Source organism: Glandiceps talaboti, chromosome 22, assembly GCF_964340395.1.
Source record: "Glandiceps talaboti chromosome 22, keGlaTala1.1, whole genome shotgun sequence".
NCBI lineage: Eukaryota > Metazoa > Hemichordata > Enteropneusta > Spengelidae > Glandiceps > Glandiceps talaboti.
This window is the reverse complement of record NC_135570.1, coordinates 14,130,322-14,145,060: the sequence shown is the minus strand read 5'-3', so window position 1 is coordinate 14,145,060 and position 14,739 is coordinate 14,130,322. Positions and strand designations below refer to the sequence as shown.

General features: G+C 37.6%; 1 protein-coding gene across 1 annotated transcript; it reads right to left on the bottom strand.

The window, feature by feature from the left end:
• Positions 1–5,403: 5,403 nt before the first annotated feature.
• Positions 5,404–10,326, bottom strand: LOC144452076 (glycerol-3-phosphate phosphatase-like). Its single transcript, XM_078143087.1, has 8 exons — positions 10,212–10,326; positions 9,698–9,774; positions 9,151–9,243; positions 8,092–8,232; positions 7,373–7,435; positions 6,736–6,883; positions 6,312–6,411; positions 5,404–5,632 (listed from the first exon to the last, which is right to left on the bottom strand). Exons 1-8 carry the CDS (start codon positions 10,324–10,326, stop codon positions 5,404–5,406), a joined length of 966 nt encoding a protein of 321 aa, XP_077999213.1.
• Between the last annotated feature and the right edge of the window lie 4,413 nt (positions 10,327–14,739).

Here is a 14,739-nt window from a genome sequence, read left to right as displayed (position 1 = left end):
GAGCGTCTTGGACGGTGCGTCAGAAGAGGTTTGGTTTACGACGGTGACTGTTCTTCGATTTTTAAGAAGTGGGCATCGTAGTTTCCTTAGCTTATACGATGCACTGGTTTCTCTCTGTAGTTTTCGGTGACAAACCAAGCTGCCATGCATAGATTATTTGAAAAAAGACCACAAAACGGACTGCAATATCGGATATCTACACTGGCGGCGTAGCAGAAGAAACATTCTTTGTTTAATTCCTCCCCCAAATCTCTTTTGCTCATCTATTTGTACAAGGTATTATAAGTACATGGTTGGAATGTCGTGTAGGGTCTATGTTTTACATAAAGATTACTCACATTTTTTTAACTTCACATTCATCTAAACTACAATATACGTCACTAATACGTCATAAATGCACTAAAGTTTGTGAGGTAGTTACGTAATTTCCTCAAAAACTAAAGTTCATGCGATCGTGACCGAAGGGTCAATGTCTCGGTCAATGTCCGGATTGTAGTGTATCGTACTATTCGTAGGTATGTGAGTCATACCAAGAAACACAGACAAGTAAGAAACAGATACTTCTGGGAGTAGGGTAGCGATACTTCCATAGTCATACATACAAGTTCGAATTCAGGTTCAACTGACATTACTAAAACTGTGTTACATCTTGGAGGAATTATACTGACAGTATAATTCCTCCAAGGTTACATGTACAAGTTAAAATGTCCATATGGATGACGATTGGGTATTTAGGGAGCCTTCAGTATTTACAAGGGGGGCGGAGGAATGGGGGGGGGGTCACATTTTACAAACCTGTTCTTGGGGGAGGGTCATATTATGCATTACAATGTTTACAATCGGTAGTTTTGTGACCAAATTGAAGATTCAATTATTGTAAATTGTTTTATGTGTTTTGAGATGTAAAAGTGAGATGAGCACACAACAGTTATTTTTACAAGTACTTTACATGCCAAAATACAAAAATAAAAATATATGTATTGTAAGAAAATTGTTTTAAAAAAACATTTTGTTGAGTGTACCATCTCACCTTATCACTCACACTGTCCGTGAATGTTGTTGTTAATATATGATGGTGATGGTGATATCGATGATGATGATGATGATGATGATGATGATTTAGTTTTGAATGTCATAGAGAACACGGACAGTGATACATGTACTGACTCAAGTAGTAACAGTGAGTCAGATTAGAGTGACACTGATATCATATAATGGCAATACTGAAGGTGAACGTGATGATGATGATGATGATGATGATGATGATGATGATGATGATGTCAGGGAACTTTCACAAGTGACCAGATCAGGCAGAGTATGCACAACATGGAAAGCACGTTTTAGATACTAACTAGATTGTGTATGATTATAAGAGAAAGGTACCTAGCCAGTTTTTTACTGTTTGTCACTTTATATGTACAAATACTGCTTTCTATACAGAGTCAAAATCATTTAATTTGTATGCATACATATAATGGGAATATTGATTAACGTTCAGTATATGCAATTGTCATGGGGATGGTCATGTTTTACAAAATGGGGCAAAGGGGCGGGTCACATTTTACAAATGGAGAATGGGGGGGGGGGGGTCATGTTTTATTTAACAGACCATGTGTGATTTCCTCCGGCCCTCCCTCTTGTAAATACTGTAGGCTCCCTTTTTTTGGATTTTGGATTGATAAAACAATTTTATCATTGAAAAATCAATGTGAAGAGATGATGATACCCCAATATGAGCGAGGGCGCTGTATTCTCAATTTCCTGTTTGCAGTCTAAAACGGCCTATAGGGAAAACAACAATGCAAGCAATAACTCATGTCCCCTTGGATGGAGATACATATGTGACACAGTGATTTCGACAATGTCTGATGAACACTGACTGCATAGATGGAGTGTATTGATCACATCTCCTCCAGTTGGATATTCTATGACATGGTAGTTGTAATAGTATAACAAACAGACTGTCTTGAATCACCGAAGTTAGTCGAAGTTAGTCGAGGCTTTGATAAATGTACAATGTCACGCTTGCTTCCGTTCACATCATTACAAATGTCTCATCAGTGTCAACTGAGAGAGATAAACAGTACATTCGGTATCCGCTTGATAAGGGAGTGTACATTTTTAATTTCCAGGGGGAGGCCGGAGGATTTCTAATGAAGCAAGGGATTTTTATTGGTGGCCCCCCTACAAAAACTAGTATAAATTATCTGGCCCCCCCTAAGACTTCTTGTTTTTATTTCATGGCCCCCCCTGAAACCACTAACAAAAATACGCACAGATGAAACACAGATACAGCAACACATAGATTTGCCAGCAGTTGCTACATGTATTAACTTATTCCATATTTATACTTACTTCAGAATTGAACCAGTGCACAAAGTTGTTGAATCATGGACACTCATAAAATCACAAATAAAGACTATTATTAGTTAAATTGGCTGACAGGATGTCTACTTACAACTGAGGGGTGACAATAGACTACTGGTCTGGCTACACTTTTTCTTGGATTTTTAGCCCATCACTGACATAAATAAATTAGCAAATAAATGAACAAGTATATATATACTAGTATATTACTTATTTATCACAGGTTTGGAAAAAATAGTGCAAAATTGCACCATGAGGAAACTTTTTTCCATGTGAACATATTCAAATTTTAGGATTAATTTGCAGTGGTTGGTCACACAATCATTTATTATTAATTCAAACACTTCATAAATTACACATTTTAGAAACATTTTTAATTGCAGTGCAAATGGAAAACATGTTATTTAAGATTGAAATACATATTAAGACCCTTCCTATATTATAGTATTCATATTATCTCTACGCAAAATATAAAACACTTCTGGACTATATTTCAAGAGACTTTAGTAAACTGATGCGCAGAGGGGGGGGCAGTACATGTATCACTTCAAAGGGTTGAATAATATTTTTATGAATGCATGGCTTGTTATGAATACATTCCTCACCCAGCACCTGTGAATAATTTTGTGTTTAATTCAAACTCACAAAAGCTATCATATAATACTTGAACCCTACCATGGTGATAGAATGAAAATTTATTGAAACCCATTACAATATTGGTGAGCTCTATATGGAATTTATTAGGGATTCATGTATACAAAATGGCTCAAAGTGCAGTTACTGTTCCATTACAGATTGGGTATCGCCATCTATGAACAGAATACCACATCCTATGCCAGATATGCACAACCCAGGTCATTATATGGATGTGTTTGAAGCACCAAACACAAATCGAACTGTTGATGACTACCACGCACAACCACATGCTAACTTAAAAAAGCTCTATGTTTCAAAACAATTAAATGATGAAGTTGCTATTTCTTGTTTTGCTGAGAAATATATTGTCAGTGTGAACAGTGTTAAAAACTACATTGAACTTTTGAGAAATTTGGAGAGGATGAAAAACATTAGATCCAGACATCGGTTAGAGGTACAGAAGAAAAGAGAAAACAAGAATTATAATGACTATGACTGGTTGCAGTTATTCATAAGTGGATCTCTAGAAAAACTGAACGTAAAAGAGCTACATAAATATCTAGACAAGCATAAATTGCCAAAATATAGAAAATTAAAAGGAGAAAAAGTAGACATAATATCAACGCACATACTTGGAACACCTGAATTTAGGTCAAGAAAAGTGACTGCAAATGAACTTCAAACTACAACTACAGACATCTGATCAGTGATACAAACAGTAGTGACTCTGAAAGTGAAAATGCTATAATAGGTGTTATAGACAGTGATGATTGTTTTACTGATAACTCTGAAACTTCAAGCACGGCTGATATCTCAGACAGTGATTGTGATGAAACAAGTCCTACACAATTTCATGGGAAAGTTACCTTGAGAAGTGGCAGAGTCGCCGGTCAATTTTTGTTTCACTGAATACAAATATTGTGATTTAATAGGTTTGTGCACTGTTTTATCATCAATCCATGTTAAATGCTACTTCTGTAGGACATTGTGCACAGTCAAGTGTTGGGTTTTGCCTATATTTTATTTTATATACATATCTGGCACTTGTCCATCCTGACATTCAGGTTTAGGTTGTTTTTTTTGTGGCCCCCCCTAACAAATAGTGAAATTTTTGTTTAGCCCCCCCCCTAATTTTTCTTGAGAAAAATTGGTGGCCCCCCCTGAAAATCCTCCGGCCTCCCCCTGGAAGTTAAAACTGTACACTCCCTAAGTCAGGTCAAGGTCAGGTCAAGGTCGACAGCCAGGGCAAATGTCGTGATGACAGGTAGTTTCCAGATCACATTTGCTAAACCTAAAACTTTCATTATCCTACGAGGAAGAGGTGGTTGCAGACTGTAGCAGAATATACATTATTTCTGCAACATCTTTGCAAAATATGTCACGCCAATTCATCTTGTAATGCATGTTCTTCTCACTGAGTAATGTTGCAATTAGCTCAAGTGCAAGTCCAGCAAACAAAGTGCAAATCATCATGATAATATACACCATGGCTGTAGTAAAACTAGACAAATGAAAAGAAACAGCGAGGCAGTTGTTAACCTCTTAATCCGACGTTTGTATATTATCTGTTTTCAATAGTGGTCTTCGTTCTCACTAAGTACAGTAACCCAAGTGCAAGTACAGCAAACAAAACGCAATGCAGCAAGATAAAAGATCTTTCTTGTAGTACAAAATAAGCAAGCAAACAAACAAACGAACGAACGAACGGACGGACGGGCAAACAAAACAGTAGATGTACATGTAATCAGTTCTGCCAGTTTCCAAACCTCTGTTTTGGGTTACTCGTCACTGTGTTACACTTTCCACACATGCCAAGATGGTCATATGGCAATACACCCGTCATGTAACCACCCAACAGGAGCACAAACAACAATGATAATGACAATGAGAAAATCATGAAAAAAATGACACAAAGATAACCTGAGTCAGTCCATAAGTAATCGATTATGATAAATAACACCGCAACGGAATTGATTTGAAAGAACGTGGAATTTATTTACAGTATTTATACATCAGTGGGCATATATTCATACATATAGACACATAGTCACACACACACACACACACACACACACACACACACACACACACATACACAGTCAGCCACACAGACAAAAACAGACGCATGTGCATATATACACAAGTATGTACACATACATACACCCACCCATCCATCCATCCATCCATCCATCCGTGCGTGCGTGCATGCATGCATGCATGCATGCATGCATACATACATACATACATACATACATACATACATACATACATACATACATACATACATACATACATAGAATTGAAAAATCGCAATTGATATCAATATAGTCACAATATTTTTGTTACGAAAATTGAAAAATCACAATTGATACGTGATCGAGTCACAATATTACTGAAACCCTAGAATTTAACACCATTTCCTAAATCACCGATACTTTTGATGAAATAATCGGGCACCATCATTTGTCTTTCTTTTGATGTACTTTGTTGATTTTGTCTTGCATCTTCTCTATTACTAAGACCTGTTTCCACCAATAATGTCTTCAGTCCACAGTTCTTACCAAGTAGTATATCAGTGGCTAGTGTATCACCAATCATAACAGTTCGACTAGGGTCTATGCCCTCAACGCTAAAGGAAAGAGAGAAAGATAGTCTTGGGACTAGTCTCGGTTACCCAGGGTGCGCTGCCTATGAGACCACCCCAAACGATTTTCGTTCGGGGTGGTCTCGTAGGCAGAGCCCCCAGTGGTGAGAGGTTGGATAACCTAGACTATCTTGGGACCACTGCCGTTAGTTCACCATGCTATGGATTTTGTGTCACCCCTTTGTAACACCCCCCCCCACATACACACAATTACTGTATGACATAAAATACCAAGATGGTAGGTGGGAACTGAATCATAAAGCAATTAAAATGGAACGAAGACTGCATTTGTTTATGCTTAGTGGACTCCGAAATGTCTTTTCACCAACCCCACAAGGCACAACCTTTCTAAAGTAGAGTTATAGAAAATTGACAAATCTGGTTAGATTGATGAGACTAGACTGTAAGATACGTCGTGACGTTCCGCCCTCACCGGCCTCCTCTCACCGAGGTTGGCCGATGTGTGAGGGCGCCCCGTCACGGCGTACCTTACAGACTAAGATAAGACCTGCAGCTGTACACTGGGACGATGCACTCTGGGAAACAAAGTGATGAGCTATTCCTCTTTCAGCAAAAGCCTCAGCATTGATTAGGCAATGATTATGAGTACTGGTCGTAGTATCTTTCTATAGTACCAGGTAGGCAGTTGATAAGTCTTGCCTACCTGTTTGTTATGCTTGCAAATAGATATCTATGCGGTTTTCCCAGAACGATGGGATCTCTCTGAGATGCAGTCTTCACTGCTTGTACGCACAATCCAGTAGCTACGAAAGAAAATGATTTGATAAACTATAAAAGACTTATCCTAGCCAGGATTCAATCATATTACGTATCTATAACCATGGTAACAACATTTTCTGTGTGGTGAAGTAGAAATACATACATACATACATACATACATACATACATACATACATACATACATACACTCAAACAAACAAACAAACAAACAAACAAACAAACAAACAAACAAACACAAACAAACAATCAATCAATCAATCAATCAATCAGACAGGCAGACAGACAGACAGACAGACAGACAGACAGACAAACAGACAGACAGACAGACATGGGATATCAACTCTCACCTGGAAGAACAACCTTGGTATCAAAGGGAAATCGTGTGTCTTCGTTTGTCGCAATAAACAAGCAACCCGGGTTGCTAAGATACGTTGCCGCTTTGACAAGTTTATGATAACTTAGGTGTTCATCAAATCCTACCACTACGGCTTTGACCTGAATGATTCCAAAATATAAATAAATACGTTTTTTTTCCCCAGTATTTAAATGGGCAAGATCAACCGTGTAGAACAGATGGGAGGTATGGTATGTGTACACGTGTGGCAAGGTATTGCAAAGGATCACAGTCACTAGAGAGTAACAAGGGTCTCACTCGTGGAACTCATAGGTCGTTAGAGCGCCACCAATGTCTGTATTTTTACAGGCTAGGTTGGTTGTACAAAACGTACCATGCAATATATTGATAATTTCGAACGTGACTCTACAGTACAAGCCCACAACGCAGTCTAATCGATTGCCGGCTACTGGCTTATAGTATCTCTAGCTCTCTGAAGAAGCGATAGCTTGGTGGAAGCGATTCCCAAAGTCTGCGTTTTGATTTATCGCAGTATACAACTGCAAACGTCATCGGATATAAGGTCAGCAGTGTTCTGACAGTCTAGAAAAATATCATTGATGTTATGAAGACAAGATAAGTTAACTCACCTCCGGGTCTATTGGTAGGTCTGCCCAGTCGTCTATAGTACTACCGCTATCGACTATGTCGGGCTGAAAAGGGAGGAAGGGGGAGAAATGAATCAATGCAATTATCTATCGTGTGTGTATATATATAGATAGATAGGTAGATAGATAAGTAGATAGATAGATAGATAGATAGATAGATAGATAGATAGATAGATAGATAGATAGATAGATAGATAGATAGATAGATAGATAGATAGATGGATGGATGGATAGATGGCTGGATGGCTGGATGGATGATGGATGGATGGATGGATAATATATGGATAGCTAGCTAGCTAGATAGATAGCTAGATAGATAGATAGATAGATAGATAGATAATATACAACACAATGTAGGTTAAGTGAAATAGTATATGGCTGAACGATGCTTAGTACTGAAATTGAAAGGCCAATTTGAAAGTGCGCCCGCAACGACGAATGTTTCGGTGTGTGTTCATTTCAAACAGTATGTCGTTATCAATATACATGGGATAAGATTCATGAGATTGAAGTAGAAAGTGGCATAAAAATTAAAGGATGAATCATGCTAAAGATACTACGAGTAACTGGATCATTGTCGGTTTAACATTGGTGGTCTAATTTGGCACACTTTCGTCACGATAAGAACTTTTAGATTGCTACGACAGTGTTGCTCATATTATACACAAATATGCACAAAACAAGATATTTGAATTTCTTACTCCTAATCCGATGTATTGAATTCCCGCCAATTCTAATTCTTCAGCCAACCCGACACTGCCAACCAGGTATACTTTACCCTCAAATTTTACACTGTGTTTAAGGTAGGCGGCAGCTGCGAAGGACGTGCACACAATCTCCTCCTACCACCAGAAATGAATAAAAAACAAAATGAGACAATATAATGCGCATGCGCGAGTTTTGTTCTTAAATTCAAATTTTAAGCATTCGCACTTACTTCCAGAAGCATATTTGCTGAGTGACCAAATTTCTATAAACATCCCACAAATGTACAATTTGGACTACGTTTCTTTCAGAACTGTTTACACATGGACATCAATCCAATGTAAACAGTGCCACCAAAAACTAGTGGAGGGGTAATTGACATTTCACATGGACGTTTTTTTGATTTTCAATGGGGTAAAACTAATCAGCAAAAATTGCAAAACGTTATAAAACAAAATTAAAAAGAAAAGTACTTAAAGCAAAGTGGCCATATGGATGAGGATTGGGTATTTATTTTGGATCTTTAATTTATAAATCAATTTTATCATGGCTTCCTAATTGAAAAATCAAATATGAAACAACATATGCAAAGTCCTCGGTTGTAACTCAATAAATTGCAGAAGACTGATAAATATGTAAAATCTTTGTTATTGTACGTACAATAACAAACTTTTATACACTTTTGAGCTTTATGCCATGTATTGAGCTACAAACACGTACTTGGTCTATGTTGTTCCACATTGATTTTTCAAGTAGGAAGCCATGATAAAATTGTTTTATAAATTAAAAATCGAAAATAAATACCAATCCTCATCCATATGACCACTTTAAATGAAGATACACCAACGAACTAATTTTGAAAGAATTGTTTCTTTAGATGCTCTTGATAATCAGATTCATACTGTAATATTATCATTATCATTTGTTTGTTTTTGTTTGTTTTTGTTTTGTTTTAATAATCAATATTATAATTCTCAGAGGGATACATGGACATAACCCATCATAATACAATCACTCACTGCAATGATTTTTTAAATGTGATTTTACCACCATACCTCATTTGCTTGAAATCCAAGTTTATTTAATTCCTGCAAGATTTGTTTCCTTGATTTGGTGTTCGTGTTTGTCAGAAAGAAAATCTTCTTGCCCTGCAACGTAACAACATTATTGTGGAAAACAAAACAACTTGCAAGCAGGTGGAACCTATGAATTGCACATATCAAACAATGAGGGCGCTGTTGCGAATTGAATTGAACGTCACCGTACATTTTCCTTTCTTCTTTCATCTATGTATCAAACATCGCGATTGTGTCTGACGTCGATCCTTCACTCTTATCTTGGTAAGTAAGTAGTCACTTCAAGCGCGGTCAATAATAACTTTGTTTTACCAAGGGAGGTCATGTGATTCGTATTTAGCCAATGACAGCTTTTGTAGTAAGGTTGGAGCGTAAATGGCATCTCATGGACAAGTGTTGCTCCGAGCTTATAACAAAATTTATATTTAGATTAGGAGTTTGAGTTGCACATATAATGTCCACATAATCCCAACTATTGCAATATATAGACGTGTCCGGTTCTGTTTGAAGACACTTAGTCACTTACCCTTTTGCGTAATTTTTCCAACGCTTCAGTTGCACCAGGCACAGGGTGTTTGGAGGACGACCCTTTCCATATGACCCCTGGACATAAAACAAATGGCAAACATTAATCGTGTTTGCAAAAAAGTCTTAATCATATCCCACCTATCTTAACCCGATTAACATGTAGAAGACATGTTTAGTTCGTCACTTTAAAAATGCGGCAGTTTTTTTCAGCAGTACTACAACTCGTAAAATAATATTGTTATCAGATAAATATTGAAGCCATGTATCCACGCGACATTTTATTGTGACGACAGTACTTCGATTTGTTGGTCAGTGGCTGATCTCATTCGTCGATAGAAATCTTGAGTTTTACAATAGCAAATTTTACCTGCAGTTAGAATCAAGAACAGCTTGGCTAGCACTAATGTCTGTGATGGCGCAAAACCCTGCATTAGTCAGGCATACCTCACCTTCACCCAGAACTAACGTTGATGGCGTAAAACTGCATCACAAGTCACCGATATTAAACTCACCCTCACAATCACACAGGACTGTGTCAATGGAGGCTATGAAGTGAGGCATTAACTCTGACGTCAGTTCCATACAGCCTGCCTTTGTCATCTCACCTAGACCTGTACATTCCTCCATTGTTGCAATTCAAGTTACCTCTTTGAACAAAATAGTAGTAGTAACATGTTATGAAATAAATTGACGCAACTAAACACACACACACACACACACACACACACACACATGTACACGCACGCACGCACGCACGCACACACACACACACACACACACACACATGTATATGCATGTATAATATATATACTGTATATAGTATAGTATTCTTATGGTACTAGTTAGTATACATTCCAGCTATAAGTCTAACTGAGCTTGCAATAAATTGTAGTTACAACCCATTTCAAGTTTGTTTGGTACAACCACGCAGAAACCAATAAGAAACTGTGGATGTAATGCTACACTTTAAGATAACAAGATTGAATGCATACAGTTTCTTGCTATCTTGTCTAAATGAAATTATCTGTAAAGCGCCACCATGCCGACATCATATGTAAACATTGGCGCCGACACGTCTACGTCTAGTGGCTGTACATTTAAATGGTTTCATTTAGACAAAATGTAGCAATACATTGCAATCTTGCTATCTAGATGTAGAATATGCAGGTTCTTATTGGTTTCTGCTCGGTTGTATCAAACAGAGTCGGTGACTGGTAACTTGAAAAGGACTGTAGTAAACATATGTGTTCAATTTGATAACATATTACTGGCAATCTTTATGCTTCTATAACAGTTCGCATACAACTATTCAATGATATTACTTGTAAATACAAAACATGTACAAAAACAAGTTAATTCCAGGATTTAGAGAATTATCGTACCAGGAAAGATTAAGGCGTCTGAACCTACCAACTTTGGCTTACCGTCGTCTACGGGGAGATATGATTGAACTATACAAAATTATGTCGGGGAAATATGACACTAGAGTGACTGATTTTGTCAAGACCAGACATTGTGACACTAGAGGGCATCAATATAAACTGTTCAAAGTCCATACAAGGCTGGATATCAGGAAATTCTCTTCTGTACATAGAAGTATAAACCACTGTGGTGGATGCACAAAATGTTTACACTTTTGAGCGACGTTTAGACAGACACTGGGAAGGCCTTGCAAATGAAATATAAATTGCTGACTATGTAAGCATACACACTGGTAAGACTATCATTAATCTAGATCTGATGTCAGAGGCCTAAATAAGGCCTAAAATCAGAAATGTACCTGTATACCTGTATGTACATGTAATGATATTTAAAGAGTTTTCGTCACCTTTGACAGAAATGTGTGGGTGGGTGAGAGAGAGAGAGAGAGAGAGAGAGATGTTACACACGGACAGCCACACACAGACGGACGGATAGTTTTTGACTGTTTTTTGGCTACAGTCCCCTTCCCCCCACGTAGTGAATATGAGTTCCAGCGTCCAGGCTATTAATCTCTGACAGAACCCCTTAAAGTGCGTTATATCTGTGTGTCCTGGCAACTATCTACCTCGTTATTCTGGGCACCGGAATTTTTTTTAACTCGCAGTAGTATGCCTATGATAACCCGCACTCATTTTGCTGGAAGCATCAGGCCATTTAGAGAAGAACAACTCGTTTAACTTGATTCTCTGATATTTTACGAAAAATAGAAAATAACAGGTCAACCTACCTTACTCTGACTATAACCTGTTTGACCGCTGGTAAACCCATATACACTATTTGACCTTGTTATTGGTTGGAGTTCAAGCACAGAGTCATTCAGTCATGTCTGTCAGATTGAAGTACAAATGACTAGTAATCTGTTATGTAACGATTTGACAATGTACCATGCATGTTATTCATGTTATTACGTGAGAAGTATGTCAGTGCCATTCGCTTGTTCTTTAGGGAATCATTGGAGGAAAGCTAACTAGTTCTAACAAACAACAAGTACAACGAACGACGGAGCTTACTGTAATCCCTCTGCTGTAATCATGGAAGTATAACCATGGATGTATTAGTGAGACATCCATGGTATAACCCACGCTGTAATTATCCACAAATCAGAATCTACGATATTTGCATAGTGGAAAAACTTGCCAAAGTTGACGCGCTTGTTGTATTTTTATTAAAAGCATAATTAAATAGCAGTTAATATACTCGAGGATACTCGGTAGAGGTCATACTCACAGGCACTCGAATCAATCTGTATGATTAAAACAAATGTATAGTAAATTTTATTTATTTACTATACATTTTAAAAAAATCATACAGATTGATTCGAGTGCCTGTGGTCATACTAGTCTAGTTCCTGACGACCGTGTTCCGAGTTTACACGACGTTGTGAGATACACGGTCGACGACGACGACGACGACGACGTTTTAAGAACACGGTCGTCAGGAGCTAGACATTTTTCATCTCTTACGTAATAAGTCCAACGTTTTTACCTTACAAACATTCCCAACGAGATGCCGATCTGAAATATTGACTCAGTATCTAGGATGAGGCGCCCTCACTGTCACACATCATCTCTAATCCTGAGGAGTCTTTAAAAATTTGTCAAAAACTTTATTCATGAGGCGATGAAACACAAAATTTCGGGTATCAGATAACACCACAGGCAATAGATAAGCAAAACATTGACGGGTATGGTTTCGAAGTGTTAATAGGGGCATTACAAGCTCGGGAATCGGTGCGATGATCTGTCTAAAGTTCACACCTGGTGTAATCAAAACCATATGATCATTAATACAAATAAATCTAAAGCTATGGTAATTCCCCCTAAAAAGAACCTTTCTTTGCCCACTTCCTTTTCTGTTTTCTATAACAACGCTTCTCTTTCCCTCAGCGAAGTTGAAAACTCACTCGGACTTATCATTGACTCTTCATTCTCATGGACTTCACATTGTCAACATTTGCATGCCAAAGTATCTTCTAATCTTGCAGCTCTTCGTCATATTGCTAAATACTTAGATGTATCTACTAAAAAACTTTTCTACTTTAGTTATATTCAGCCCTTTTTTGACACTTGTTGTAATATATGGTCTCATGCAAGTAAAAGTGATATTGACAAATTATATAAACTTCAGAAGCGTGCAATTCGGCTAATTTTAAATATTTCTAGCATTGAAATGCAATCCAAAGGGATTTCCAGTATTGACCTGTAACTACTGTGGTAGCTAGGTAATACATGTATATGTATATTTATAGTTATGCTTGAACTAATAAGTAAGAATTCATGTAAGAAACAGGGAGAAAAACAAATATTTACATGTACCACATTTCAGACAACTTGCTATATGCCATTGTAGAAAAAGGATTTTTTTCTTCTATCACAATCCAAAACACAATGACCCCCCCCTATCCACAATTTTGAAAACAGCATGACCCCCCCTACTGCCAATTTCAAAAACAGGGTGACCCCCCTCCCAATCCACCGGTTCCCCCAGGCCGAAGAAACTGACCGGTCCCTCACTGACTAGTGTTGCAATTAGCCCAAGTGCAAGTCCAGCAAACAAAGTGCAAATCATCATGATAATATACACCAACTAGTAAAACTAGACAAATGAAAAGAAACAGCGAGGCAATTGTTAATCTCTTAATCCAACGTTTGCATATTATCTGTTTTCAATAGTGGTCTGAGTTCTCACTAAGTACAGTAACCCAAGTGCAAGTACAGCAAACAAAGCGCAATGCAGCAGGATAAAAGATCTTTATTGTAGTACAAAATAAGCAAGCAAGCAAACGAACGAACGAACAAACAAACCAACCAACCAACCAAACATCGGATAACAAACAAACAAACAAACAAACCAACAAACAAACCAAACATTGGATGTACATGTAATCAGTTCTGCCAGTTTCCAAACCTCTTTTGGGTCACTAGTCACTGTGCATGCATACATACATACATACATACATACATACATACATACATACATACATACATACATACTGTAAAAGATGTCGTTCTGTCATTACGTTGTTACCAACCACTTCTTACAGGGAATCATTCTCACTTGGCTAGCTTAGAGGTACTCACCCAGGAATCAATGCACATTGACAAACAGGATGTTGTAGATAGATTTATTTCACAGCTTAGCGGCAAGTACAAGGCAGATAAGATCAAGATCTTTACGGAGGTAGGATTCTGAAGGACTTCCTACCTCCATGGAGAGAACCAGTTCTCACCATATATTCATCCCTTACATTCTACCCTCCAGATTGCCCCCCCCCCCGGCTCTCCCTTTCAGTACTATTCAAATGTATCATATATTATATATCACAGAAACAGGGCGTTTCTACATTATACAAAACATATTACAATTCTTATTCTAAGATTGCTGATTGGATTAAAATCTCATATCTCTGACGTGGACTTATTGATATTAATGAATTTTTTTATCGAGTTGCTTCAATACCCTTCTTTTGTCTTTAGTCCTGTGTCAGCTCTTGAACTTGTATAGAGTTAATTACAAAGAATTAATTGATCGCTCTCTTTTTCCATTTTACTATATCAA

Excerpts from the sequence above, each read along its gene's own strand:
- LOC144452076 (XM_078143087.1), bottom strand. The coding sequence starts at position 10,326 with ATGGAGGAATGTACAGGTCTAGGTGAGATGACAAAGGCAGGCTGTATG. Across the intron at positions 9,775-10,211 it reads AGTCCTGTGTGATTGTGAGG|GGGTCATATGGAAAGGGTCG; the intron begins GTGAGTTTAATA and ends TTTTATGTCCAG. Across the intron at positions 6,884-7,372 it reads ACCTACCAATAGACCCGGAG|GTCAAAGCCGTAGTGGTAGG; the intron begins GTGAGTTAACTT and ends GGAATCATTCAG.